Below are 27279 nucleotides of genomic sequence, written 5' to 3'. Positions count from 1 at the left end.
AGTTAATACATCGAGTGAAGAGTTCGGACTGTCACTAAACGTAAAAAAGACAAAATTTATGATAATATCAAAAACAGCACAAAACAATTCACAAATTCATATAAATAACCACTCCATAGAAAAAGTTGACAGTTATAAATACTTAGGTACAATTGTAAATAAAAATAACGACTGCTCTGAAGAAATCAAAACTACAATAGGACAGGCGAGAACAACATTTGTGAAAATGAAAAGAGTGCTCTGTGGCAGCGATCTCAGCTTGGATTTAAAAATCAGAATGGTGCGATGCTATGTTTTGTCGGTACTGTACTATGGTGTAGAGGCTTGGACTCTGAAGAAACTGGACATAAGGAAACTGGAGGCGTTCGAAATGTGGTTGTACCGTAGAATACTTAAGGTAAAATGGACCGATAAAGTGACCAACATGGAAATCCTGAAAAGAATAAAAAAGGAAAAAGAAATTATCATTACGGTAAAAAAGCGTAAACTTCAGTACCTTGGACAGGTCACGAGAGGAGAAAAGTACCAACTACTCCAACTGATATTACAAGGAAAGAGAAGTGTAGGAAGAAGGCGTCACTCATGGATGAGAAACTTAAGTGACTGGTTCGGGTGCACCACAAACCAACTATTTCAGTCGGCTGTGTCACGAATACGAATAGCACTGATGATTGCCAACCTTCGCAACGAAGACGGCACTTAAAGAAGAAGATACATACCTAATCCCTCAACCTGTACTAGTGTTCAAGGTGTTAAATTCGTTACATCAACTCGTCACGAAAACTGTGCTTGCCCCCCCCCCTCAAAAGCGATGTTTTGTTATTGCAAAAAATCACATCGGCAATAAATAATAATGAGTTCTATAGATCGGTGGTCCTACTATACCGGGTGACACAAGAAAGTGGGAACACTCTATAACTTCTAAACGGCTTGAGATTTGAAATTTCTAAGGGTTGTGATAGGCTGCATGTCCAATTTTTTGACAATATGTAGTCAATGGTTGCACTTCCGGTTTCAGCGGAAACTACAGTAACCTTTATTTTTTTGCATTTTTGATATCAGGAGATGATTCTACGTAGGATAGGACGGTTTTTCTCTTTTTTTTTTATTTAATTTTTTAAAATTTTGTCTGGTAGGCTCTGACCATCATAAATACTATTTTTCTACTCCCGTCTGTAAAAAACCTAATTGCCCACCGATATAGCGTGCGGGAAGCGTCACTTTACCACGTCAGTTTCGTTTCCCACGAATCCGAGCCACTTCGGACATTTCTGGGATTTTACCACACGGGTTTGAAAGCAATCGGATATTTTCGGAGATATTTTCCACGTTTTGAATTTTGACGTTTGTCATGTCAGTGAATGTTCGGTAAACTTTTTAAGTCACTCGTGTATTAAACACTCGCTCTGTCACTGTCAAATAAACTCGTGAGTCAAATGCCGTTTACCGCACTTGTTGCATAATGTACTATTACCAAGTCACCTGATCATGGGAAAAATTGTAAATGAGACTTTTCTTTACTTGTCCAATGGCAAATAGCATTTAATGTAGTGAGCTGTTAATTTTTTAGGATAACCTAGTTTTTCAAATATTACCTTAGCGGGAACGAAAACTTTCGAAAACCGGTACTTTTTTTTTGCAACATTTTGACACCAAAATTTTCAAAATCCGTCAAGCTCACAGGAAGGAAAAAACAGATAAGTAAATACATTTTTATAAAAACGTACGTACGTGTATCTAGAATGCTTACGTTAGTTTTTGACTGTATGCTCGCATTTCAAAAGCATATCAACTTTTTACCATAATAAAACACTTTCAACAACAACCTTGAATTTTTTTTTTTAATAGAACGAATGAATATTTGGTTTTTATAAAAAATGTATTTACTTCTCTGTTTTCTTTTATTGTGAGCTTATTGTCTAACGGATTTTAAAAATTTTCGTGCCAAAATGTACCGCTTTTAAAGAGTTTTCGTTTCCACTATTCTGCGATTTAAAAATAACTAGGTCATTAAATGCTATTTGCCATTAAACAAGTAAAGAAAAGCTTAATTTTCAATTTTTCACAAAATGCAACTGTCGTGTCCGTTCAAACCGCAAAATGCAACCAATATAAAAAATTGGACATCCAGCCTATTTTAACCCTTCCATATTTCAAATCGCTATCTTATGCGACGCTCTTGTTATTTTCGCAAGTAAATTTTTTAGTAACGGTACCGCCATTGTTTTTTCCGTGTTTAATCACTGTGATGTCGTATATGGGCCTTGTTCGACAGCTAATTCGTCACAACATATTGAAAAGATTGAAAAATGGTGCCTGAGGTTTATGAAGACGCGGCGCTTGATCCATCGCTACTGTGTTTATTTTAAAATAATTAAGACAAAATATCCCGAATACCTCTCCGAAAAAATAACTTTTAGAACAGACGTGAATCTAAGATTTAAAGGGGTCATAATTCCTTGTCACCGTTGTGGTATATTTGAAAGATCCTTCAGTTGCGACTTGACTAAATTATATAAATTAATAAATTCTTTTCCAAATAAACTAAAAACGTGGTTATGTCCTAGATTCTAAAGAGGCACTGCTGTGGACTGCTAGAATTCTTTAAAAATTTGTGGTACTTACAGTACTTTAGCCTCGGCTTTAGCTAAAAGTTTTTTTATTTACAGAGGAAGGTCTAGGTGTTTTTTTCTGTTGAGTGGTAACTTAACGAAATTGTAAATATTAATTAAAACCATGGTATGATGTTATGTGTAAAGATAAGTGTAGAGATCAGCAAGCAGATTCGTCTGGGCGCTGCACTCTTGCCTTTTCTTGTAATTTTCCTTCCTATTATTTTATTATTTATTATTATTATTATTATTTTTATTATTATTATTATTATTATCTCAAGCCATTTAAAAGTTGTACAGCGTTCCCACTTTCTTGTGTCACCCGGTATGTTTTGGTTCACCACAAGCAGATTCGTCTGGGCGCTGCACTCTTGCCTTTTCTTGTAATTTTCCTTCCTATTATTTTATTATTATTTATTATTATTATTATTATTATTATTATTATTATTATTATTATTATTATTATTATCTCAAGCCATTTAAAAGTTGTACGAGCGTTCCCACTTTCTTGTGTCACCCGGTATGTTTTGGTTCACCACAAGCAGATTCGTCTGGGCGCTGCACTCTTGCCTTTTCTTGTAATTTTCTCTCGAAAGTTTTTAATCTGAGTTCTGTGTAGTAGTCGTAGATCAGTGATTCCTCTACCTCCCTGCCTTCTTGGCAGGTGGAAGCGCTCTTTACTCGATTTTGGGTGGTGGGCCCTGAATCTTGTATACATGGTTCTAATGGTCCTATTTGCATCTTCAAGGTCGGTGGTGGTCCATTTAATGACTCCAAAACTATGTGCGACAACAGGTATTGCTAAGCTGTTTGTAGCAGTCATTTTGTTCCTTGCCGATAGGGATGTTTTCAATATCTTTTTTAGTCTCTCCTTCATGGTGTTAATCAATTGATGTTTAACTTCTTTTTTGTCTATTCCCTGTGATTGCAGAAAGCCCAGATATTTGTAGGATTCATTTCTGTCCATTGGTAGAATCGCGCCTCCGCCTGATCTCTGCAGAAGTTGGAAATCTTGGCCCTGGCTCCATTTGCCTTTGACAACAGAGTTGGTCTTGCATTTATCAAGGCCAAACCTCATCCCAATATCATTTGAGAATTCCTCTACTGTTCGTAGGAGCCTCTTCAATCCATTGTTGGTTTCTGAGTATAATTTTATGTCATCCATGTAGGCTAGGTGGCTTATTTCTTGGTTCGTATTGGGTATCTTATAACCGCTTCGCTTGCTCTTTATAGCCGTGGATAGTGGGTTTAGTGCTATGCAAAACCACAGGGCGCTTAAGGCGTCGCCTTGGAATATACCCCTTCTTATTTTTATATTTATAGGCTTGAACACTGGGCATTTGGAGCTGATAGTAACGTTGGTTTCCCACATCCTCATCATGCTAGTAAGTAGGCTTATAATGAGCGGATTGATTTTATATAATGAAAGACATTCGATTAGCTAGGAGTGCGGGACGCTGTCGAAAGCTTTCTCGTAGTCCACGTAAGCTGTATAGATGTTTCGTTTGTTTACTTTCGCGTCTTCGATAGTAACTGAATCTATGATTAGCTGCTCTTTGTACCCTTGCGCGTGTTTTCTACAGCCTTTTTGCTCCTCTGCAAGGAGGTTGTGCTCAGAGATGTGTTGATAGATTTTTTCGGATAGAATACCGCTGAAGAGTTTGTATAATGTCGGTAGACAGGTTATCGGCCTATACTTTGCAGGATCATCCTGTGGGGGATCAGATTTCGGCAGAAGGTAAGTTGTCCCTTTTGCAAGAAAATTTGGGAATGTCTGTGGATCAACCAGGATTTCTTGAAAGAGTTGAGCCATCTTAGCGTGTGTTGCAACGAATTTTTTATACCAGTAGTTCTGCACTCCGTCCGGACCCGGTGCCTTCCAGTTCTGTGATTTTGAGAGTGTCTGTTTAATGTCGTATATTGTAATTGTCGGAGGTAGCATCATGGGTATCTTCTCGGTTTTCTTCTTCTCCATTGCGATCCATCCAGCATTATGCTTGTGGTTTCGTGGGTTATCCCAAACGTTGCTCCAGAAGTTCTTTACAGCTGCTTCATTAGGGTATTGTGCGTCGTTTGTTTTTTCTTGTGAGCCATTTAGTAAGTTGCGGTAGAAGACTCGTTGGTTTCTCGTAAACAATTGATTATCTCTTCTGCGATTATAAGATATACGATATTTTCGGAGACGATATGCATATATTTGGAGTTTTTGTTTCAAAAGATCTAGTATCTCAGTGGCAGTGGGGTTAGATAGACTGGTATATCTATTGATAATGTCACGACTTTTCCTTTCGACTTTTGCAGTTGTTCGTTGTTCGCTGACGTATTGTGTCAGTACTCCAATTTCTTTACGTAGTTTATCTATTTTCATGCTAATCCTAGAATCCCACTTTGGTTTCTTGGTTGTCGTGAGCTGCGCTGATCGATCGTTGTGTTTTCGGATCTTTTGCTCGTGGATCTCTAATGTTGTAATTGCTGCAGCATATACAAGATCGTGTAGCTGCGCTAAGCTCCTACACTGCTCAATTCGTCTAGTTAGTGCGTTGTTGATAATCTTTAAAACAGAAGTAGTCTTGTTGTTTGCTTTTAATCTGGGAATTTTTGGTCTCAAATTCGGGTCTATTCCCCGAAACAGAGTGATGTTCCCCTGTAGTTGGTCGTCCGCCTGTCGCTCATCATCAGGTAGCACTATCAAGATCTGGTTTTGTGTGTCTTGGGTTTCCTCTGTTTGTGCAGCGATTTGGTGTCCTAAGCTGACAGCTACTTCATTGCGAATACGTCGAGTAACGTCTGGTGGCAATCTATTTTTTGTAAATAGTTCTCTTCGTTGGCACATAATATTCATCACTGTTTTACCGGATAGTTCGGGGAATTTCTGGATCATCTCTTGATGCAATCTGCGGCCATAAAGGTTCTTGTCTGTCTCGAGTTTTGTAATATATAGGTAAGTACGATAAAGGTAAGTGTTCATTTCGAAAGTCCATTTAAATCGCACATTACCAGCTGCTCTTCCAGGGATGGGTGGATCATCCGGATCCATAGCATTTCCTGGAGTGATCATGGATGTACTTGGGTTCTCATTGCCATGTCGTTGCGTTGGGGTGGTGTTCGTCACCAGAGGGGTGCCACCCTCGTCATCCTGCTCTGGTGCAGGCTGGTCATCAGGACGTTTCCGAGTGGAAGTAGCCTGATCTTCCATCACGCCCGAGTATCTCTTCCTTCGTGTCCTCACAGCTTGTTTTCTCACACTGAATGGGGTGCTAACCCTTTCAGCGGACACCCTTTTAGTCGCCTTCTACGACAGGCAGGGTATACCTTGGGCCAATTCTTGTTTAAACTCCCCCGGCTCCACAGGGGGAGTTTAAACAAGAATTATTATTATTATTATTATTATTATTATTACTATTATCTGAAGCCATTTAAAAGTTGTACGAGTGTTCCCACTTTCTTGTGTCACCCGGTATGTTTTGGTTCACCACAAGCAGATTCGTCTGGGCGCTGCACTCTTGCCTTTTCTTGTAATTTTCCTTTCTATTATTTTATTATTATTTATTTATTATTATTATTATTATTATTATTATTATTATTATCTCAAGCCATTTAAGAGTTGTACGAGTGTTCCCACTTTCTTGTGTCACCCGATATGTTTGCACATTGTTCATATGTTCATTTCTAGGCATTTCGCGCCCGAATTCATCGGTCGCTTTACGGAACTGATAAATCGTAATAACTTTGGGGGTCGCGTTCAGAACGAAAAAAATGGAAACCAACGCACGCGGTGCCCGAGCGAAAGTGGTTCTGGCGGGCCCAACCCGAGCGTAAAAGCCACGTGCCCCGTTATTAACGCGGAATTGTACAACAATAAACAATTAACGAATTATTTTCGATGTTAATTGTACTTTCTACGTACGAAGTTTAATAATAACCGACGTCTTGTATGGTTTGCTTGAAACTATCCCACAACTAACTTGTGGAAAAGTGTTAGATCTCTTATTGCTCCTTTTTGAAGTCTCAATTTTCGCGCGCATTTTTTTTTGCAAAACAATGACAACGTTTTTAATAAACGCGTGTAGTAATATCTATAATTAGCCGCGTAAAATGATGATAAAAATGATTAGAACATAACGGCAAACGCATTATCCATATTTAACTCTGGATTAAGGGTATTGCGGCGATAGCTGATTTGAAGATTTTTTTTCACGCGAGTTAGACCGTATATCGATAAAGTCGAGGATTTTTTATTCTCGTCCTTAATGTCAAACAAGGATCAATTTTCTCAAGAAGGTTATTATTTTCTTGGGGTCCAGTTAATTCCCAAAATACGATTATCAAAAAAACAAAAATATAGTGGCCACCTTAAACACTTTTATGTATTTCTGAAAAGAAATAGAAACATTGGCCATTCCAGATTCCACGAATCAGCTGATTGCACCGTAACATTTGTATAGATTTTTATTAAATAATTGATGTTTTTTTAATCTAAATTAATCAAAATACTGCAAAAGTGCGTTCTCGATTTAACACCCGTGTGTTGAATATTTGATTTAAAATAAATAAAGAGGACTGCTACCTTACTACTACCATCGCGCAGAAACCCAAAAGTACTGTAAATTCTACCAAAACTTTTCACTTACAATTAATAAGCAAACGAAACCATAAAATTACCGGAATTTTTAGACACCACCGGAGGGGCAAAAAACCACACAAAGATGCAAAACGGGTAGAATAATATTCTATTTAATAATGGTCTATTTTGATATGAAACGAACTATTTTGATATGTATCGACTCTTAAGACTTTTTATTACGCTCTGGCCCATCGGCAATTGTTGTTTTGGCTAGAAGACAGGGCCGTTAGAACCCAGCCGAATGAGGGCAGGGCAATATTTAGGATCTTTTAGATTTTTTGCTCATAACACCCTGTATATAGTTCAAACGATATACGAAGTAGAGATGATAGCAGGATCTGCCACGTTTCCTAGTATATAAATTTGTCCAATAGAATAAACGGTTTTCGAGAAAATAGTTGCTTTCTAAAGCCATGCAGTACTGCGAGAAATGCTGATTTTTCATTAAGATTTTTTCAAATATCTCGAACAGCGTATGTGACAGACTACAACCGTAAATACAAATATTGTAGCTCTCAAATTCTGATTTGCGGCAAATAATTTGTTCTGGAAAGGAACAATTTTCAGGGTCTTGTAGATTTTTGTCTATAATCGAAAAAATGGTTGAAATGACAGTTATAGCACCGGATCTTCTGCGTCGTTTTCGTTTCGTTTCTCTAAACCAAAATAACCAAAAAATAATTTCAAAACTATTTAAAAAATACTTCTCTATATTCGATCGCGCCCAGTTTCATCAGTTTAAATGTAAATGTGGACTTCTACTTCTCTGCCAAATCTGAAGTCGGTAACTGCAAATTTAGGGCGCCGATTTTTAATATTGCATGGAATATCGCACACACCCTGTACAATAGGTGTAAACCTTAAATTCAAAAGTTTTAGCTGTCTATACGGGCTATATCGCCCGGTAAAAGAAACTGATCCGAAACACAGTTTTTCGGTTATCACCAATTTTTAATAATAGGGAGACCAATTTTTATTTTATTTTTTTAAATTTGCGGCGCACTCTGTATATTTTAGAAAAATTGTCAGGAATAAAAGTTTATGCAGCCAAATCTTCGGCGCCTTCTCGTTTATGAATTTTTTCGGTTCTATAAACGGTTTTTGAGAAATTATCTTTTTCTTAGACCCTTACAAATGCGGTTTTAAATTTTTCTAAAATACTTCCTGATCCCCCCCTGAAAATTTGAACACGTTTGTTCAAATCTACATATGCATCACTACATTATCTAGCTAACCAGGTAAAGTCTGTTCATAGATATAAGAAAGTGACTAACTGACTAACGAATTAAGGAAAGACCCGGACAAGCTGCAAGAATGAAATATGGCCGAACAGGTCCGTACTTTGCTTAGAATTTAATTATTTTGGGTTTTGTTAGGAAAGATACTGAACAATGTTTATTTATTTGTGTATGTCTTTATGTTTAAATCTAAAATAAAATTATTACCTACTTAAATTACTTAAAATTATTCACATAATATATCAGTATCACTATCGCTATTATCGCCTTTTGTAATTATTATTTGTTCTATATTATTTGCAATATGGATATGCGATTGTTCTGCTTTTTCTATATGTTTAACAGAATTTACCCAACTTTGTGGAGGTATGTTAAAAACTTCGCTTTCTAAAAACATTGTTACGACAAATTACAGATTTCAGTTAGTGCCAAACATGTTAAATGGGTTTAAATATACAGTGGTAAGGTGGAAGCCTTAAAACTGTATGCCCTAGATTTTTTGCATAATTATCACAGACGTATTCCTTTTGTAGGTTCAAGCTTTGTAGAACCACAATTAATTGCGTTTTGGTATAATCTTTGTGAAAATACATGTCGTTATTATACATGTAGTTTTGGATTGTTGCTTTTGTGTCACATGAGGAAGGGGTTTCAGTCAACTGTCTATTGTGATAACTTGCACTGTCCATTACAATGATGCTATTTGGAGTTGTTCTCTGTAAATCTTATTTTTTTCTAGATATTCTAGTCGCCATTTCCGAATTCTAAAAGGTAGTTCTGCCACATTTAACACCGGTTTCATCTTTTTCAAGCCTCCTAATTAAGATATCTAATGTAGCCACGCTTTGTTCCTCGTATAACTGGTAAATTTTACGCCGTATTATATCTTGATCACTTTCATCTACACTCGAGAAAATGTCAGCATCGCTTCTTTTTTTCCTCGCTGAAATGGGATTCTAAAGATGCTTGCTTGCTGGCACCACGTTCAATGAGAGTCTTAGTCTTAGTCTCAATAGAATAGTGTTTTCTACATTTGGGCGGGAGCATCTCCTGAGATACACTAGACTCGCACATATTTTGCATAATTCGCACACGATTCAATACACGAAATAAGAATGGTTACTAATAAACTTAAACTAAGTAGTATACCAAACCAAAGAATATTAAACACAGGTAGATATAAAATTGTTTTCTATTACGGACCAAAATTTTACCTGAATTTAAATTCCGAAATTTTAGGTAATAATCTTGTTGTATTGTATGTTAATGACCACCCTTGCATAATCCCATTCAAAAGCAATTGGTTACTTTCTTATATCTATGAACAGACCATACCCAGAGAGGTCGATCGACACCGATCGACGTTATCGATTGCGTTTCGTTTGTGGCGGTTTATAATTTATTGTTTTCGTCGGTGGTCGATCCCATTTTTGCGCGTATCATCGACAAAAAAATAAAACAACGTCCATTGATTGGAACCGCCCTCGGTAGTACAGTCGAGATAATACTCGGGTACGGCCTTGGAAATTATCCGACGTCGGATGGGAAACGTTACGACCCATGATGGGTTAAGTGCCACGGATAATTGTTCGCTGCTCGTCGGAGCGTCGGAAGGCCGGCGGACGCGCGGATTTAACTTCCATTGATTTTTTTTAAATTCGAATCAAAACGATCCGGTTTTTTTCCCGCGATCATTAGCATATATACAACGACTGTCGACTGTTTTCCTGCCTTCTTGAATCGAGAGGAGGTTTTATATTCTGAATATGTTTTGCCTAATAAACGAGTTGATTTAGGTGCTCTAGAAAAATCAACATAGAAAGCCGCACTTTTTTTCAATGCTAAATATGATGAAATTATAAAAATTGGGTTTGTTTCTATTTGAAAAAAATCGATAGCCCTGTTTAGATTTGCGAACATCACTTTTAACATCAATCTCAAAGTTTAAGGGTCTGAGATACGTGTCATCCTAATAATACCCTGAACAGTATGGAACAGGATTTTGTGTTTTCCAGTAATATCGTAAATTTTATTTTTATTTTTTAAATTTTAAAACATTCCAAACATTCCAAATGTTTTTGTTTATATGTTTTCAAATATTCCAGATATCAATATGTTATTTTATATTTTTTAAGAATAGGTCTTTATTATATACAATTTATTTTTATTCTTCTTTAGTCTTTATGAAAAAAGTCTTTTTATATGTAAATATATAAATTCTACATAATTTATTGTTACTTCTATTATAAATAACGTAATTTCCGTGTCTAGTTTATAAATCAGATGTTTGCCTAGCTGAACTGTATTATAATATTTTTTCGATCATACAAGTTCTTTAATATTATTATTGTTGTTATGCTAGCCAGAAGGTGTATCTAACCAACCATACTTTTGAATTTTTATCAAGGAGAACATTTCATTGAGTATAGGCTTTTCCGATCGCTGATGTCACCAAGTTTGGTCCACTAAGATATGTTTGCTTCATTTCAGTTATTTTTCCTGACCTTGGAAATCCCCTATTGACAGTTTTTCCATCTCGCATAATAAGGCCACCAGAAGCCGTCTAATTATCAGGAAAGACCCTGTTCCGTACGTTCAATTTTTCTTGATAACATTTTTTGTTTTTAGATATATCAATTTAAACAAAAACAAAAAACAAAACGTGGGGTTAGTAGCCAAGTTTTTTTCCAAGTGACGTATAAAACAAAACACTATCAATGTTCCGACATATAAGCCTACATCATATATTTTTTAAATTGAACTGTATATTATATATGTGTATATTATATATGTGTTTATTAGAATATCTTATTCCGATTACCCTGTCCTGTCCTGACCGACAAATAAAAATATGTTAGTTTGACATATTAGTAGACAACGTTGATGGTTGAATTATTGTCGCAAGTCGTTATTGTTAAAATGTTTTTTCGCGAATTTAGCATCCTTAAAAGGAGTGATATGCTTTAAGTATACTTTCCAAATTATAAAAGTGCAACCGCAGCTCGTCGTCAGTATATTATTAAACTTTATTCAGAGCGCCGAGCTACTTCAAACCAGGCCGGCAAAGAAATTTACAGAAAACGGAAACGCTTTAATTGCTAAAAAGGTATGCCGGAATCGTAATGTTATAAATGAATAAAAAAAAAAAACAAACATGTTAAGATTCTATGAAGCACATCCAGTTTCCTCTATTATTAGAGTATATGAAGAGACAGGTATTTCTCGGGGATCAATCCACTCAGTTTTGAAAGAATATAAATATAATGTATTTAAATTTCGTAAAACAATGCAGTTTTTTTAATTAGACATAATGAGAATAATAATTTATTGAAAAACATTTTATGGGTTGATGAAAGTTCATCCAGTACAAGAAAAGGTTGCAGAAAAAATAGGAAAATATGTAGAAGATTTACCCCTAAATATATCAGCGCTGATTATATAGCATTTAAATATTTTCTTAATATGGAATATCCCAAGGGTTGGATAGGGAACGGCGGAACCATGGCCAGCCAACAGTCGCGACTTAACTTTAACACATTTTTTCTTTTGGGGACCCATAAAAAAGTCACGTGCACAGAACTTCTTGTAATAATGTCGTGGAACTTTGGCAAATGATTTCAGAGGCAATCAAATCAGTTAAGAGACAATCCGGAAACGTTACTAAATGCAAGACATACAATTAGAGTGTATGAGAAATGTGTTCCGGAAAATGGTGGTTATTTTTAGTGTTTTTTTTTCTATTTTAATTTGTAAATAATTGTTATTGCAGTCAGCCAAATTTCCTATTGTTACCCACTTGCCAAAAATGAGTTTTCTAAAATATAAAGTGTGTTATATGATTGTAATCGGAATAATAAAAAATGTGTTTTGTTTTATACGTTATTTGGAAAAAAACTTGGTTACCAACCCTACATTTTGTTTTTATGTTAAAAATGTTATCAAGATAAATGGAACATACGGTACAACATATTTCATAACTTATTTATGAAGATTTTCATACGCCAGTTTTAGTTAGCACAAAGTTGTTCATTTTCTTATGGGTTACCATATGTATTTTTTAATTTGTATCCTAAATGCCTCTAAAACGGCCCGATTCAAAATTTCACGTTCCTGTAACAAATTAAGATGCCGCACCCTAATACGGCACGTATACTGCATACTTGCATTATCTTTTCGACAATGGCTGCATTTCGCAATAATGGTCGCGTGGGTCGTACCGCCACGATCAATGCGATATACCGTTATTAATTATTTTAATTAAAACCGATTGAATGCGATTCGGTGAAATTTAAGCGCGTTAATTTTTTTCTTGTTGCGTCGAGGCCGATTGCGAAACCCTTAACGATTCTCGAAATTTGCCACGAATTCCACTCCCGATTGTTAAAATGGCGGGTTTTGTTTTCGCCCAATGTCGCTGCTTGTTTGGAAAGCTAATTACGCACGCATTAACCACAAATCCGTTCTTTCACAAAGTCCGGGGTCGCCGTTTAGACCGATGCTACCTCGGACGGTTAAATTTTAATGGTCTCGAGCGTCGCGTGTTTGCCGAAGACTTACTAGACGTTTAGGAAACTGAATCGGCTCTTTGTCCGTCGAAACGCGCGTAGTTTTTCCTTTCGCGGTACTCCGGTGACCCGGATCGCCCACCTTACCGTGCGGATTTGAATTCGTATGACTTCCGGCCCGTTCGATTTACGCCCTGGCACCGATGTGTTTCTATGGCGGGTCGTTCACTTGCAAGTGCCGGATTTCTTAAGTTTCTTAAATGCGAAGTGTAACGTGGTATATTAATTAATTTAATTAAATGATTTGTGCGCGCGGGTTAGCGATTTTTCGCAGTTGCCGAAGTCCGGTGCTTGAAACAGTAATTTAATCAATTTTATTAAATTCTTTGTGACTTCTTATGGTCCTCTATTTTTCTCAAGTTCCGAGGTTCCTGCTCAAGCTGCAGTGTGTATTACGAAATGAATTAATTTAATTAAAATCTCTATATGTGAATAAAGAGACTTCTTATGGACCTTTATTTTTCTCGAGTGCCAAGATTCCGGTGCATAAATTTGCGGATCGGTTTAATCGATCGAAATAAATCAATTTAATTAAATTGTTTGTGTGCGGATAAAGAGACTTCTTGTAGACCTCCATTTTTTCGGGAGTCCCGAGCTTCCGGCTCTTAAAACTGCAAGTTTGTTTAACGAAATTAATTAATTTAATTAAAATCTCTACTCGTGAATGAATATACTTCTTGTAGACCTCTATTTTCCGCGAGTGCCAAGATTCCGGTACTTAATATTGCATATAGGTTTAATCGATCGAAATTAATCAATTTAATTAAATGCTTTGTGTGTGAATAAAAAGATTTCTTGTAGACCTCTATTTTTCGCGAGTTCCGAGGTTCCGGCTCTTAAAGCTGCAAGTTTGTTTAATTAAATTAATTAATTTAACGTGATTAAAGAGACATTTTATGGACCTGTATCTTTCGCGAATGCAATTTTAAACGTAACAATCAGTCAAACATTAAATCAATGTCGATTAAATAAATAAGTTAATGCGTATTTTATGTTTGTAGCAGTACATTTTCCATATTGGAAGTGCTAAGTTTGTCGAAATTCAAAAATTGAATTAATTAAATTAAATGTTCCGTGCATGCTTTAAATTTAAATTAAATTTTATTGACGATTTAGTTTATTCGGCGCCGTAAATATTTAGATCAAGATTTTTGGTTTTTATTTTCTTTCGTTGACGTGGGCCGCCACGCACACGGGCGAGATAATATTTACATATTGGTATCGAAGAAAGATGAAGAAAATGATTGATGACGACCTTCCCGCAGAAAAAAAAATCGATTCATTGTTGCCGGTCGAGAGACGTTTCCTGTCCATGCAAAGCGATGAGGGCGAACGGAGATGCTCGCGTTTAATTTACATGCAAGAAGCGGCACTGTTATTGTTTATATTCTCTTTGTGTTCGTCCTAACTGGCCGTTTCTGCTGCATTGTCCGCTCTTCCTGTCTGTCCGTCTGTCCCGTCTCGCGCGGGCGATTGGTTCGTGGAAGTCTACGTCACGTGGGTAGTTTTCCGCGGCTTCACGCTATCTTCATCGCACCATTTGGGATTAAAAATGGCGGAAGAAATCGGAAACCTCGCGTAGTTTGGGGAAAAAAGAATCTTATCGCGTGATCGCAATTCATATAAGCAAACTGGTAAACAGAGAAAACCGGAAAGCTGTCCTTCGATTCCAAGCTTTTGCCGAAAGTTTGATACTCATACACCCGAATTTAACTCTTAAGAGTAGCCCCCATCTGGAAATGTTATTTTGGCAAGAAGATTAAGGGAGGAAGATTAGAACTCATATTATGACGTGTGTCGACAGTTATAGTCTGTTCATTGGCAGTAGAGAGTAACGAAACGGTTCTGGTTGAAGCCTATAGTAGCAACGATGTCGAGCGACCAGAGGTCGTTCGTTTTAAAATATTGTCCTTTTGAGAAAATATGCGTTTTAGTTAGCTCGTTCCTGTAAGAAGGGTTTGAGGTATTTGGCCGCCGTATCGCTCGCATAACGCCGTTTTCCGTGTGCTCTCTCGCGTTCCGCGTCGAGCATGGAAGAGAGAACCAATTTAATCGCTATTTGCGTTCTAACTGTAATTTTATACAACCAGTTTTCGCTGAACGGACGGACCGAGGACGACGGTCTTGTCCCATTCGTACCGTACGATTATCTTCGATAATACCAGGATGCCGTTTCCACCATAATCTCTTCTTTTTTTTTTTTAATCTTATTTCGCCGCAGATGTTCCGGAAATAAGAACGGAGATGACCGGCTCATTTACCCGATCTGTGCTTAGAAATATGAGTTCTTACATATCTGGCTGTCGCTGGGCACGTGGTGGAACCTTACTTATCTTACCATTTCGTTAGTTTCCGACGATGATCCACAAAAGGACATGGTTTAAAGGTGCAGTCAAAAGACCACCTATCAATTGAAGGGATCGAACCTATGGAGAGAATTTGTTATCTCACTTCGTCAGCAGTTGCATAGTCTACAGAAAAATAAAAAAAATGCCTCTTCTGCAAGTTGTTGGCGGCAGATTCTTTAAAGTAATCCACACCTACCAGGACCATTTGATACTCAAGGGGACATTAATGGTGTAAATTATGCCATAAATGGCATCATTATACTGTCAGTATTCTGTAAACAACATAGCAATTGAGGACTGGCGAGTGCTCCTAACTCGGTACTTTTTATGTATGTATATGCAGCGAATATTGTTTTTACATTCTTCATTTTTGGTTTATGTTTCTTATTTGGTTTGTAGTTGTAGTTCATATCACAATTAGATTGTTCGGTAATCTATCGGGAGAATTTGTTATTGTTAATAAAACTTCAGAGCTGCTCGTGAAAATTTCTTTCCGACACTTTTAACATGATGGGTGATGGGGTGGTTTGAAGTTTTGGTACTTCCAAAACTCAGGAACCTTATGTCGGATTAAATAAAGATTAATACGCGTTACGCTTGATGAGTTTAATACGGTTTATTTTTATATTAGGTATTAAGAAAAATCTGTTTTATTCAGTGAGTATCTTTTGCAGTCTCGAAATTTTGTTAGGAATGATTTCCATAGCCTTTGTCAACTTCCCGAATAAAAAATGCAAACTTTTTTTATGTAAATTAATACAAATTGATACGAAGACTGAGCAAACCGCCGGGTTCGCAACCACTTCCGCGACATCGCACCGACAACCGAATCAACAACGGCGATAGGCGTCGCCGCCATTTTGACGCGGATCGATGGTCATCTTATCGCGGGAAATTCTTCGAACATTAATTCGCACATAAACGCGCATAAATACGTGCATATCTCGTATATAAAATTAACTCTCTCGTTATTTGCTTTAACTTTATTGCCATTACAGCGTATTATGATTCGGTATTATTATACGCTTTTGACGTATTTAGCCCTACGTTGCCAATTTATTTATTGGGTTTTCGTTTGTTAGTAATATAGTATCCGGTTACCAACGCGATCGCGAATCGCACAGGACCGTGATTAATGCAGGGCCGTAATGGATTTGTTATCGTTGTTTACACGTGCTGTCTGATATCGAGTTAATTAAATGTTTGTTTTGAATTTAGATACTTAGATTATTACATCTTTCGTCGATTACTCTTTTAATAAAAAAAAAACTAAGAATTGAGCATGTCCAAAAGAATTGATCTAAATTTTCATTACAACAAAAATGTCTGCAAAAAGAGTATCCTATATAATTCGTGGACAAATTATGACATTTTATTGTAGTACAGTAAATAAGTTTATAAGTAAACGAAATTCTGAAATCATGATTTATATCCTATATCGATTGTGTCGATAAAATATCTGACAAATTGGAAAGATATCTTTTGTATTGCGCAAAGGAAATCGTTTTAGATTGAGTCGCTATCGAAGTTGCTATTGACGTATTTGTTGTTGATAACAATGTTATTATTAAGATAAACAACAAAATCTGCATAACCTTTAGAAAGAGAAAAGTATACAAAATCCATTTGATTACATTATATCAAGAAGAAATCGAGAAACTATTATTTCCAGCTAAATTAAAAAACATGTTTATAAAGAGCTCTCACAAATGGACTACAGTGCTCAAAGTCCATCCGACTCGGCTCATTACATAGTCGGAGGGTGCGTGCCTTCGCCGGATAATCGAAAACACGTATAATCCAAATACCTTTTTTTTATTATGTATTTTTTTAAAATTTGTTTAGATAAATACATCTGTCAAACAAAGAGAACAAACGTAATACAAGATACAACATACATGTTACAAAAAATAAAATATAGTATATACAAAATGTATACAATAAATTATGTTTGCAAAAATCACTTAAAAATATCACTGATTTTTGTTTTTGGGCTTCGTAACTTCTACACTGTATAATTTCTTTCATTTCCCATCAATTGCAAGATGTTCTTCAAAATATTGAATAAGTACGTTTACGTTACCCTGCTTCCTTGTGATCACATTCTATCCAGTCCTGTATTTCTTTATTTTCTATATCTTCCAAACCAATTATTTGCAAGGCTATAGATGCTGTGTTTTCGATCGATAGCCCACCTTCATTTAACTGATTATTTTCTCCAATAACATCTTCTTCCTCTGTATCTTCTATTAAAATCCCAGCATATATTGCTTCTTTCAAATTTAGACGTTTCCAAAATTCCACAATGTCACGTTCTTCTTGAAGCATAAGATCTTTTCTATAAAGCCTCTATAACCCCTTGGTCCATTGGCTGGGCAATAGATGTTATATTCGGCGGAAAATATGCTACGAATATGTTTCCATCTTCGGACTTAAGTTGCACAACATTAGGATGCGATTTCGCATTGTCCAGTAACAGTACAGCCTTTGGTGGAACATTATTTTCTTTTTGATAAGCTCGAACTTCGGGTATACATTTTTTAAAATCAACGGGCAGTGTTTTTATATTTTTAAAAGTCCTCGGATTTTTGGATTTTCCAATAACAGCTAACCCAAGCTTATGCGTTCCTGAGGCATTGGTACAGCACAAAACTGTTAAACGGTCTTTGCTTCCTTTGAAACCTAAAAAAATTGCACACATAGGTCCTGATATCGGGACCTCTTCCGATCTCTTCTGCAAGAACCACCTGCTCATAGCATCATCAAGTTGTCGAAAAGTAGACCCTTTTAGTGATTTTCGATCAGAAATAGCTTTAGCACCATGTGCTTTAGCTACAAAGCTCTGTAATTTGATTTTTCTCTTTACAATGTCACGAACTGTGTGTTTTACAATGTTATACTTTTTAGCCAACACAAAAACACTTATGTTATTTTCACATTTCCATTTTTTGCTCAATATTTGAAACATTGCGTTGACGCATAACACCGGTACGCTCCATTTTGTGCCTCTGTTTACGTTTAACTAACTAACCCAAACTAACGAGCCGGTCGATCAGCACTCGGCAAATGTAATAGGTTAAAACCCGACACAAATTTAGGGATTCGCTGAAAAGAACGACACAGTGCATGCAGCGTCCATGCGCTGCCAACTTCTGCCCGTTAGCCACGGATAATCCGCGCGTGGTTGATCAATTTAAAATGCCGCCCGAAAAAGCCGCCTCCCGGATAAAGGGCGCACGGATAATCGGGGTTCTACTGTACGACGAAAAGTCCAGTCAGGAGTGACAGTTTTCATAAATAGCCTTATGTTGTCAACGAATTCAAGTGATAAAGAATGATAGAGTGGGTTGAAAAGTAGAGGGCGCAAATGGCAACATTTTTGAGAAAAAGTAGATTTATTAATGCTATACCTTGTAACTTCCAAATTGACACTTAATAGACCAGAAGTGCTTCAAACGAAGGAAGATTCAACTGATCGATACGCATCGATTTCGTACAGTAAATTTGTTTTTGCCGAAAAATCGTTCGTGTTTTAACGAATTCGTATTTTTTATCTCGAATTGGATTCGGACGGTGAATTTATCGATAAAAACGCGTGGTTTCGTCTGTCGTTGATAAAACATTTCGCGAGTATACGATTGATAAAAATTTCCGATATGGAATAATCTCTGATCCGGCGGCTAATATTTAGTCGCTATATTTAATTAATCATATTTATTTTACGCCGGTTTAATTTCGATTGCGAGATATTGCTTTGTTTGGGGTCAAAAGTTTACATCGTCACCTGGCGGTACGCGGGGGCGTACTCGAACATCGCTGTTCGTGCAAATATTATTTTTTCGATGTTCGATGAAAAATTAAATTATCTACTTTTTTGTTTGTTCTCGTTTGCTGCGCAAAATGGTGGACGTCGCCGCACGAATCGATACTACCCGGTCCGGGAACGAGTTCATCTCGCACGGGCGGACTTTTAAAAATAACCGGTCTCCTTTATTTTTAATTATAATATGTGTTTAAAAAAATTCGAAATCGATCTATGTTGCAGATGATGACACCGGGGACACGGTGGTGATCGCCTAGCGTCGTAGCCTCCCCCTGCCCCCACCTTTCACCGATCGTTCCCGGTCCCCGCCGGCCGGTTTCTTCTATCGTCCGTCCGCCGGTGGTGACGTTGGTGCCGCCATGGGCAACAGTTGCTGTTGCTGCGGCAGCGGCCATCCGGCACCGGAACGGTTGCCAAGCATTAAGACTGACAGTAAAATAGGTAAGTCGATATGGTATCTATTTAGTACGTTGATAGGGTATCGATTTAGTAAGTCGATAGTATATCGAGTTAGTAAGTCGATAGTGTATCGAGTTAGTAAGTCGATAGCGTATCGATAATTTGGTATCAATTTAGTAAGTCGACAATTTTTGTATATAATAAGTCTCTAATTTTTCCATATGTAACAGATTTGTTATCGATAGGGTATCGATTTTTTGCGGATGGAAATTTCATCCATTTAATGGAAACGCACATAGTTTTTATTTTGGAAAAAATGTGAGTAGTGATATTGAAATATCGATTATCTCGATTCGTTCGATGAAATACGAAAAATTCTGCTAGCGAGACAATATTGCCGAAAGTACCGATTTGTTTGCCTTGGGACGATGAGCGCGACTGCACTTCAGCGGAGTCCCGTTCCCGGTTCCGGCGCGTTCCTAAAAAATACTCCGCCACAACTTTCACTCGAACAGAACTTCGCACACATGGCGTTCGTCCGTATATTTATTATTATGTAACGGCGTATCCGATATCGCGTCGAGGTCCCATGTGTTCGAGATTTGGGTTTTGCTTGTGAAATTAACCGATTAATTGACCCGACTTTTTATTTCCATTGATTTTTATAGTAAATAAAGCATGTTGCTATTTTTAATACTTCTTTTCTAATTTTCACGTAAAGGTTCCTGTAGATAAACGTGCAGTCCGATTTATTCTTATTTTAATGAAGATTAAGTATCTAGTTTTATTTTTAATACCTATTCGATATATCTATTTTCACCACTAAAGTCCCCTTCGTATGGGAACATTTTTTATGAATCAGTTTCATGAAATTTTGATCCTACGGATAGTTTGTGAATCAAAAATAATAAATTGACATTTTTTATTAAAAAAATGTTAAAAAAATCACTTATTTTGGGAAATTCCGAAAAATTTGGATCAAAATTTGCTATAGACTTTAGTGATGACATTGTGACGCAGAGCCTATGTTTACAACTTTAAAACGCTCTTTATATTTGGACACCCTGTAATTTCTTATTTCGTATTGTCTGCCAAAGAACTTCAATTCTTCACTAAATCGCTTAATGGATATAAAAATCCACAAATGCATAGGTTATTTCTATGTTTCTTTTTTAATTTTCACCAAATGTGCCATCTTTTAATACCTTTGTTAAGTTTTACGTTGTATCTTTTTAATTACTAACATTTACTACCACATTTATCGAACAAATCTTCTTATATTGGAGTAGTCTCAAGCATTGCTTTATTTCTGGTAAATTACCCCGCGTCTCGTATATACCGGGTATGCCAGTAGTTGCAACGAGGGTATGGTATTAGGGAATGGTACTAGAAGTTAAAAAAAAACCAGAGGGAGTAATTGTTATCTGTAATGTTAAAACTAAGTTTCTACAAAAATTTCTAATATTATCCAGGGTTAAACGAAGTTACTATTTGAACTCTGAGACAAATTCAAATGATTTTTGTTTAATGCTGTTTGTCTGCAAGTGGTGGGAAGGTTCGAACATTTTCTTAAATAAATTTCCATGTCTCCAACAAGACTTAATCCATTTTAATGAATTAGGAGTCCTTCAAAAAGGGCTTATCTTGATCGTGCTACGAGTGGCACGATTAAAATTGCTTACCTGGCTTCCAGGTGGCGTTTTCTGACAATCGCAAAAAAAAAATAATTTTCTTGAGCAAGAGCAAATGCAACGATATGACTTTTTTATGTCATTAGATAGTCAAATTATATCTTTATCCTAACCAAAAATATAATTAAAAGAAATTAACTCTCAAAGAATATATAATTTCTTAATTAGTATGCCAAATAATATTTCTAATTAAAATAAAATTTTGTTTTTATCTTGTACTGTCATGACAGTACCTTTGGTTCGCACAACATTACCCAGAAGCTGTCCCTTCTCGAGTTATTAATTGCTATTACTAATTTTACATTAATTAGGTTTAATCAACTAAGGCTAATCAATTATTTAATTATTTGAGTAGTAAATTGTGTATTGAAATCATGAGTATTATGATGGATTACGGTAAACACTTTTAGTGAAATAAACATTTAGCAAACTTAAAAATAAGAAACGGTAAGCAATCAGAAACTTTGACAAGCATCTAATTTGATGCTTGAGCGTTTGGTCAGATCAAAACAATTTTTTTTTTCGTGACAATTATAAATGAATTTCTGTTAAAAGATATGTTTTACTTTAATTGTTTAATTGTTTTATTTAAATACGTCAATAGTTAATGGAATTAGTTAGTCACCATCAATTGATTAGTGACCAAGTTCTTTTGTGCATATTTTAGGTTAAGATAAAGACATTGGGATATGGTTTTCAGTGAGTTGATGGATCCTCATTTGACTATCTTAATATTTTTTTTGCGATTATATCAGAAAACGCCACCTGGTTGCAAGGTAAGCAATCGTAACTTTAGGGAAAACATAGCAGACGATTCCAAGTTTGTTAGCTTTAAAAAAGTTCTCATTTTAATTATGGTAAACATTAGAAATTTTTTAGAGAGGTAAAAAACAAAAAAAGACTATAAGGTGGGTAATAAAGAAATACAAGTATTTTGTTACGCCGATGGACGATGGTATTGGTATTGATGATTTGCAGAGATTACTACATCCATGTAATATAAATGCATGAAAATATCGGCCAAAAAAACTAATTCGCAAGTAATCTCTAAAGAACCAATTATATATAAGCTGAAACTTGATAACCAAATTATGGAGCAAGTAATGAACATTAAATATTTAGGAATTAGATTATCGTATGATAATAAAATAAAGGATGAAATAAAAGAGCAAACTGTAAAAACAAATGGAATAGCGGGATGCCTAAACGACACGATATGTTGAAAAAATATTCCGGATTATCATCCGTTCGCTTGTTGGACTCCAAATGGAATCCTGCAAACGTTCGCCAAGATTTCATTTGGATTCTTCAATGCTCGCGCTCCGAAAACACTTCGAACACTGGGAAGTTATCGGCGATACGTGCGCTATTTATAACCTGCGCCGAAGGTGGTAACGGTGCTGCTTCTGCGGGAGGGGAGACGGCTCCGCCCCCCGAATTGCCGCGTTGTTTATTTCGGCCGATCGTGGTTGCGATGTCCCCGTTGGCTGCCGTGTATCGTTCTGCCGTTTGATTATCGTTTTACACATATTGTATTTAGGTGTCTGGACTTTTCTATCTCGATTACCTCTCGTATAATCATGGTCCTAAAATCAGAAACATTGCCAATTTGTTTACAAGTGCCGAAATCAATCTTATGGCCTGTCTGGTGTTGGTGCTGGAATAAAGCCGATGTTGTTTGTTTATTTCTTACTGCTAATCGATGTTGGTCTGTTGGTCTATATACTCCTTGGTTCTCTAAAGTATTTTTTTGTTTTGGGTTTCTTAATTTTGCTCCAACAGTATAATCAGGTCTGTTGGCCGTAGACATCTCGTGTTTCCGTAATATCCGGCCGATTCTGTCAGTATCCCCCTTGATGTATGGCAGTATGGCAGAACAGCGATCGATCTCTCTTGGGTTTCGTCCTGCACTCTCTGTTGCGGCTGTTGTTGTTTGCTTATTGCTCTGCTGATGATGCGTCTTTGGAATCCGTTTTGAAGAAGACAGGTACTAATTTTCTTCAGTTCAACTCTGTTCATCATCTCTGTTCTTCTCGTTCGTAAGCCTGTATTGGCCACTGCCTGTATCTGTGATGGGTGGTAGTGAGACTCAGCGTTCGGATATCTATTGGTGTGTGTTGGTTTTCAATAGACAGTGTGTTCCAAGTGTCCATCTTCGGTCCTTGTGATGTGTACATGTGCAATGTAAAAGATTAACACCTAGACAAGCAAAAGAAAGCAAGGATGGAATGAACATATAGATAGAATGTCTGAACAACGGATAGTGATGGAACGACAACCTGTGATAAAAATTACATTGAAGTAAAACAAGCAGAAGTGCCTAATATAGAAGAAGAAGAAGAAGAAGAATTACTTACCGCCCCCTGGTGGTAATTTCAGAAACTCGAAAATTATTTCGCTCACTTTATCTTAACCGATTTACTTTTTTTTTCAAATTTCTAGGACCATCCGTTTCCCTTATACCCTACCTTGTGGGCGTTACTGTGAAAGCCTGTATGATATTAAAGAAAATATGAATTCGTTTTCGCGTCTTGCAAAAATGGCGACTCGCGGACCCTCACTCTATAAAATAAATTTTGTTTATTCTCGATATCGATCCGCGGGGATTCGCAGAAACGCCCTGTATACGAGTCGCCTTGAGCACGCGAAATGGGTTAAACCCATGCGTTCGGTAATAATGATATGCCGGAGTGCATTAGCCTCTATATCGGGCGCCGTTTTGGTTTTGTTTCAATCGTTTAATCATATACAAGGCGTTTAGAAAACGTTTCCTCCACCCGCCCCACGTCGCCCCCCCCCTCCTTCCGTCCGTAATTAATTATTTACGCTGCAACATTGTGTATAATTTTTGAGCGAAGAGGAAACGGCGATCGATTCCGATCGGCGGATCGCTTAATTGGCGTTCGCGTTTCGATCGGACCCGGTTTTTTTTCTGTTTTTACGTCATCAAAAGAGTTATTGTTTGGAAAACGCGAAAATTTCTCTAGTTCGCACGTTTTTGCGCGGGCGATCGATGTCTTAATTGCCGTTGGGTAACTCTCGGTTTTTGTTTTAAATAAAATCACCGCGAGACGAATGACAATTCGGTCGACTAAATTTATAAATAATATTTAATTGGAAAGCAATAATTTAAATATTTGTATTGATCTTTTGTGTTAAAGTAGCGTCTGAAATTGAAATAAGAGAAAATTTGAAAATAAAGCTTAAATGGCAAAAATTTGAAACAATATGTTGTATTTTCAAAATACTCATTTTGCATACTTCGTATTAATAAGAAAATTGAAAAAAAAAACAAAAAATTGTAAAATAAAATACTTTTTAATATTTTTCAAAATGCCTATGAAGTCTATACATTACATTAAAAAAAAAATGGAGAAAATTGAATTGTCGAGTACGACAATTAATTAATTAATTCAATTTTGTCGTTCCAATCCAGTTAAATGTTTAGTTAAACAATAAAAAAAGAGAAACTTGTAAATTTTAACTTGGTCCAGAAATTATTAATATATTTTATTAATTTTACAGTGGAAATTGGAATGTATCTAGGTGAGAGATTTTTTAAAAATTTGAAACTGTTTGAAAATTTTCGAAATATTCACAAATTTAACTAGGTACTACTGTGAATTATTTTTTTTTCTTTGCGATCCCGTTAAATGTTTAGTTAAAAAAAAACTATATTTTACTATATTTTATATTTCCGAAATCCCTGTGAAGTACTTTACATCAACAAATAAATAGAAAAAACAAAGAGAAAATTGAAAATGTAAATTAATTAATTTTGTTTGCATTTAAATGTTTAATTAAAAGAATTTTTAACGATATTTTGTATTTCCGAAATACTTACAAATAAGTGGAAAATATAATTAGATACGCCAATAAAATTAATTTTTTTTTCGAAATATCTATTCATTCATTGACTAAAAAGGAGGAGAAAAATGGAAAATTAAGAAACCTAATTAAAATCATTGAAATTAAAAGCACGACAAAACGTTTAATTAAAAACATTTAGTAAGTAATTAGAAATTAATTAAGACCATTAATATTTTTCTTCACAATCCTATGAAATGTGTTTTTAAAAGAATTGTATGAAGTATAATTATAAAAGTTACTAAAAAACAATTTAAGTTTTCCGATATTTAGACATTGAAAAAAATGATATCCAATTTTCTGTGGATCTCTAAATGGACATTTTATTTCCGAAATACCTATCCTTAAAAGTAACCACGTGGCCGGGGAAGGGGGGAGGGGTAAATAAGCATAAATAATTTGCGTTTATATAAACCTCATTCGACTTAAAAAAAAAATATTGATTTTTTCTATTATGCATGAGGCAGAATTTGGAAAAGTATAGATACACAATAATCTAAAACTCTTTGAACACTTCTTTGACCGCCACGTACGCGCCATTGGTCCGAACTGGTCCCTGTCTTTTCCAAAATTGACTCTTTAGCTTTTGAGAAATGTTTTTTGAAAAAAAAAATTAAATTATAAAACATTTCTAAAAAAATATTTAATAAAATATTTTTCTCTTTAAGCACGATATCCTCCAAATCAACCGTCGGCGGTGAGGTATCCGGAAATCAAGCACGACATCATCAGGAAACCACCGGCGCCTCACGTCGCCCCCGTAGTCGTCAAGCCGTCCGTCAAGCAGACGCCGACCGCCCCCGGGGGCGGCGCCGGCGTCAAGCCGCACCGCGTGGTGGTGGCGGTCTATAGTTACGAGGCGCGAGATTCCCAAGTAAGTGGAGACCCCCGCCGAACCATTAGACCAGTTCCATTTTAGTTTATTCACTTATTGGGCTAGAAAAAATGTAGAAAATATTGAATATATTTGGTTGGTATAGATTTTTGTTATTTCCAGGACGTTTCCTTCAAGAAGGGAGACCGTATGGAAGTCCTGGACGATTCGGACGGTGACTGGCTGATGGTGGTTCACCTGACGACGAAGGAGAGGGGTTACATTCCCGGCAATTTCGTCGCACCCGAGTTGAGCGTTGAAAGTGAAGAGTAAGTTAACGGGGTGTGGGGCAAAAAATCAACCCAGTAAAAAATTTGGAAGTTGGAGTGACTATATTCAAGACCGTTCGAACCAAAATTTTAAAACGGCGGCACCAGAAGCGGGTATTGTTCTGCTATACATTAAGAAAACAGTTTTTAAAAAAATGTGTAATTTGTAAATTGAACACGGCAACTTTTAAAATGTATAGAAATATTTAAGTTGGATTTTTCAATTCCATTCCAAAGAGTAAATTGAAGAAAACTATAAACATAATTGAATAATTGTTTTCAAATAAAAAACGCACAAAAATGCAATTTACGCATTTGCCACTAAAAATGGCCACTTTTGAAAGTTAAAATTGACGAAGTTTCGATATGGTTGTCGAAATTCAAAAAAAATTGGGTTATCTTCAAATGCAAAATTTTCAATTAAAAAAAGAATGAAAATTTTTGTAATGTTTAAGTAAAACAAACCAAAAAAAAAGGTACTTGTCATTGAAATATTTTGCTCTGTAATTTCAATTTAAATTGAAAACTTTCAAAACTAAAATTGATTTTTCAAAGGGACTTCCACACCCTACTGTAATACTTTTCACAAAACTTCTGGATTCATCCTGCGTCGAATGCATATAGTTCTAAAATTTTTTAAAAATGTGTTTTCAATTTAAACAATTACTAAAAAAAAGTAATTTAATAATGATTTGTAAATATAACTAACAAAATCATGTGATTTAAACTTGTTGTCCTGTCATTTAAATTGACATTTAATTGAAAAAATTCAATTCTAAAAAAAAATAATAAAAAAGAGTTGTAATTTTGATGCCTTTTTTTCCAATGAAGAAAAAAATGAAAGAAATAAAAGGAACAAGGATAATTTAATATTAGTTTTCAAATAAGACAAGGCAAAAATAAAACGTACAGACCATTTATTCTCGACGTAATTAAATAGATATCGACGCGGCTCGCAGGAAGTGACAT

At 36.0% G+C, this 27279-nt stretch overlaps 1 protein-coding gene across 3 annotated transcripts in view; it reads left to right on the top strand.

The window, feature by feature from the left end:
* Window positions 1-27279, top strand: part of LOC132707355 (tyrosine-protein kinase Src64B) — a 48493-nt gene that overhangs the window by 14162 nt on the left and 7052 nt on the right. For 2 of the 3 annotated variants that reach the window (XM_060679177.1, XM_060679176.1), the window contains exons 3-5: window positions 19433-19651; window positions 25836-26041; window positions 26165-26310. In XM_060679177.1, the coding sequence (XP_060535160.1) occupies window positions 19570-19651; window positions 25836-26041; window positions 26165-26310 (434 nt within the window). In that variant the 5' untranslated portion in view covers window positions 19433-19569. The remainder of the gene's footprint in view (window positions 1-19432; window positions 19652-25835; window positions 26042-26164; window positions 26311-27279) is intronic. The other variant, XM_060679178.1, reaches the window with a different exon arrangement.

The sequence above is a fragment of the Cylas formicarius genome, unplaced genomic scaffold (genome assembly GCF_029955315.1).
Source record: "Cylas formicarius isolate icCylForm1 unplaced genomic scaffold, icCylForm1.1 PGA_scaffold_9__14_contigs__length_23061073, whole genome shotgun sequence".
Lineage (NCBI taxonomy): Eukaryota > Metazoa > Arthropoda > Insecta > Coleoptera > Brentidae > Cylas > Cylas formicarius.
The sequence above is the reverse complement of the archived record's forward strand: the minus strand, read 5'-3'. Positions and strand labels throughout refer to the sequence as shown.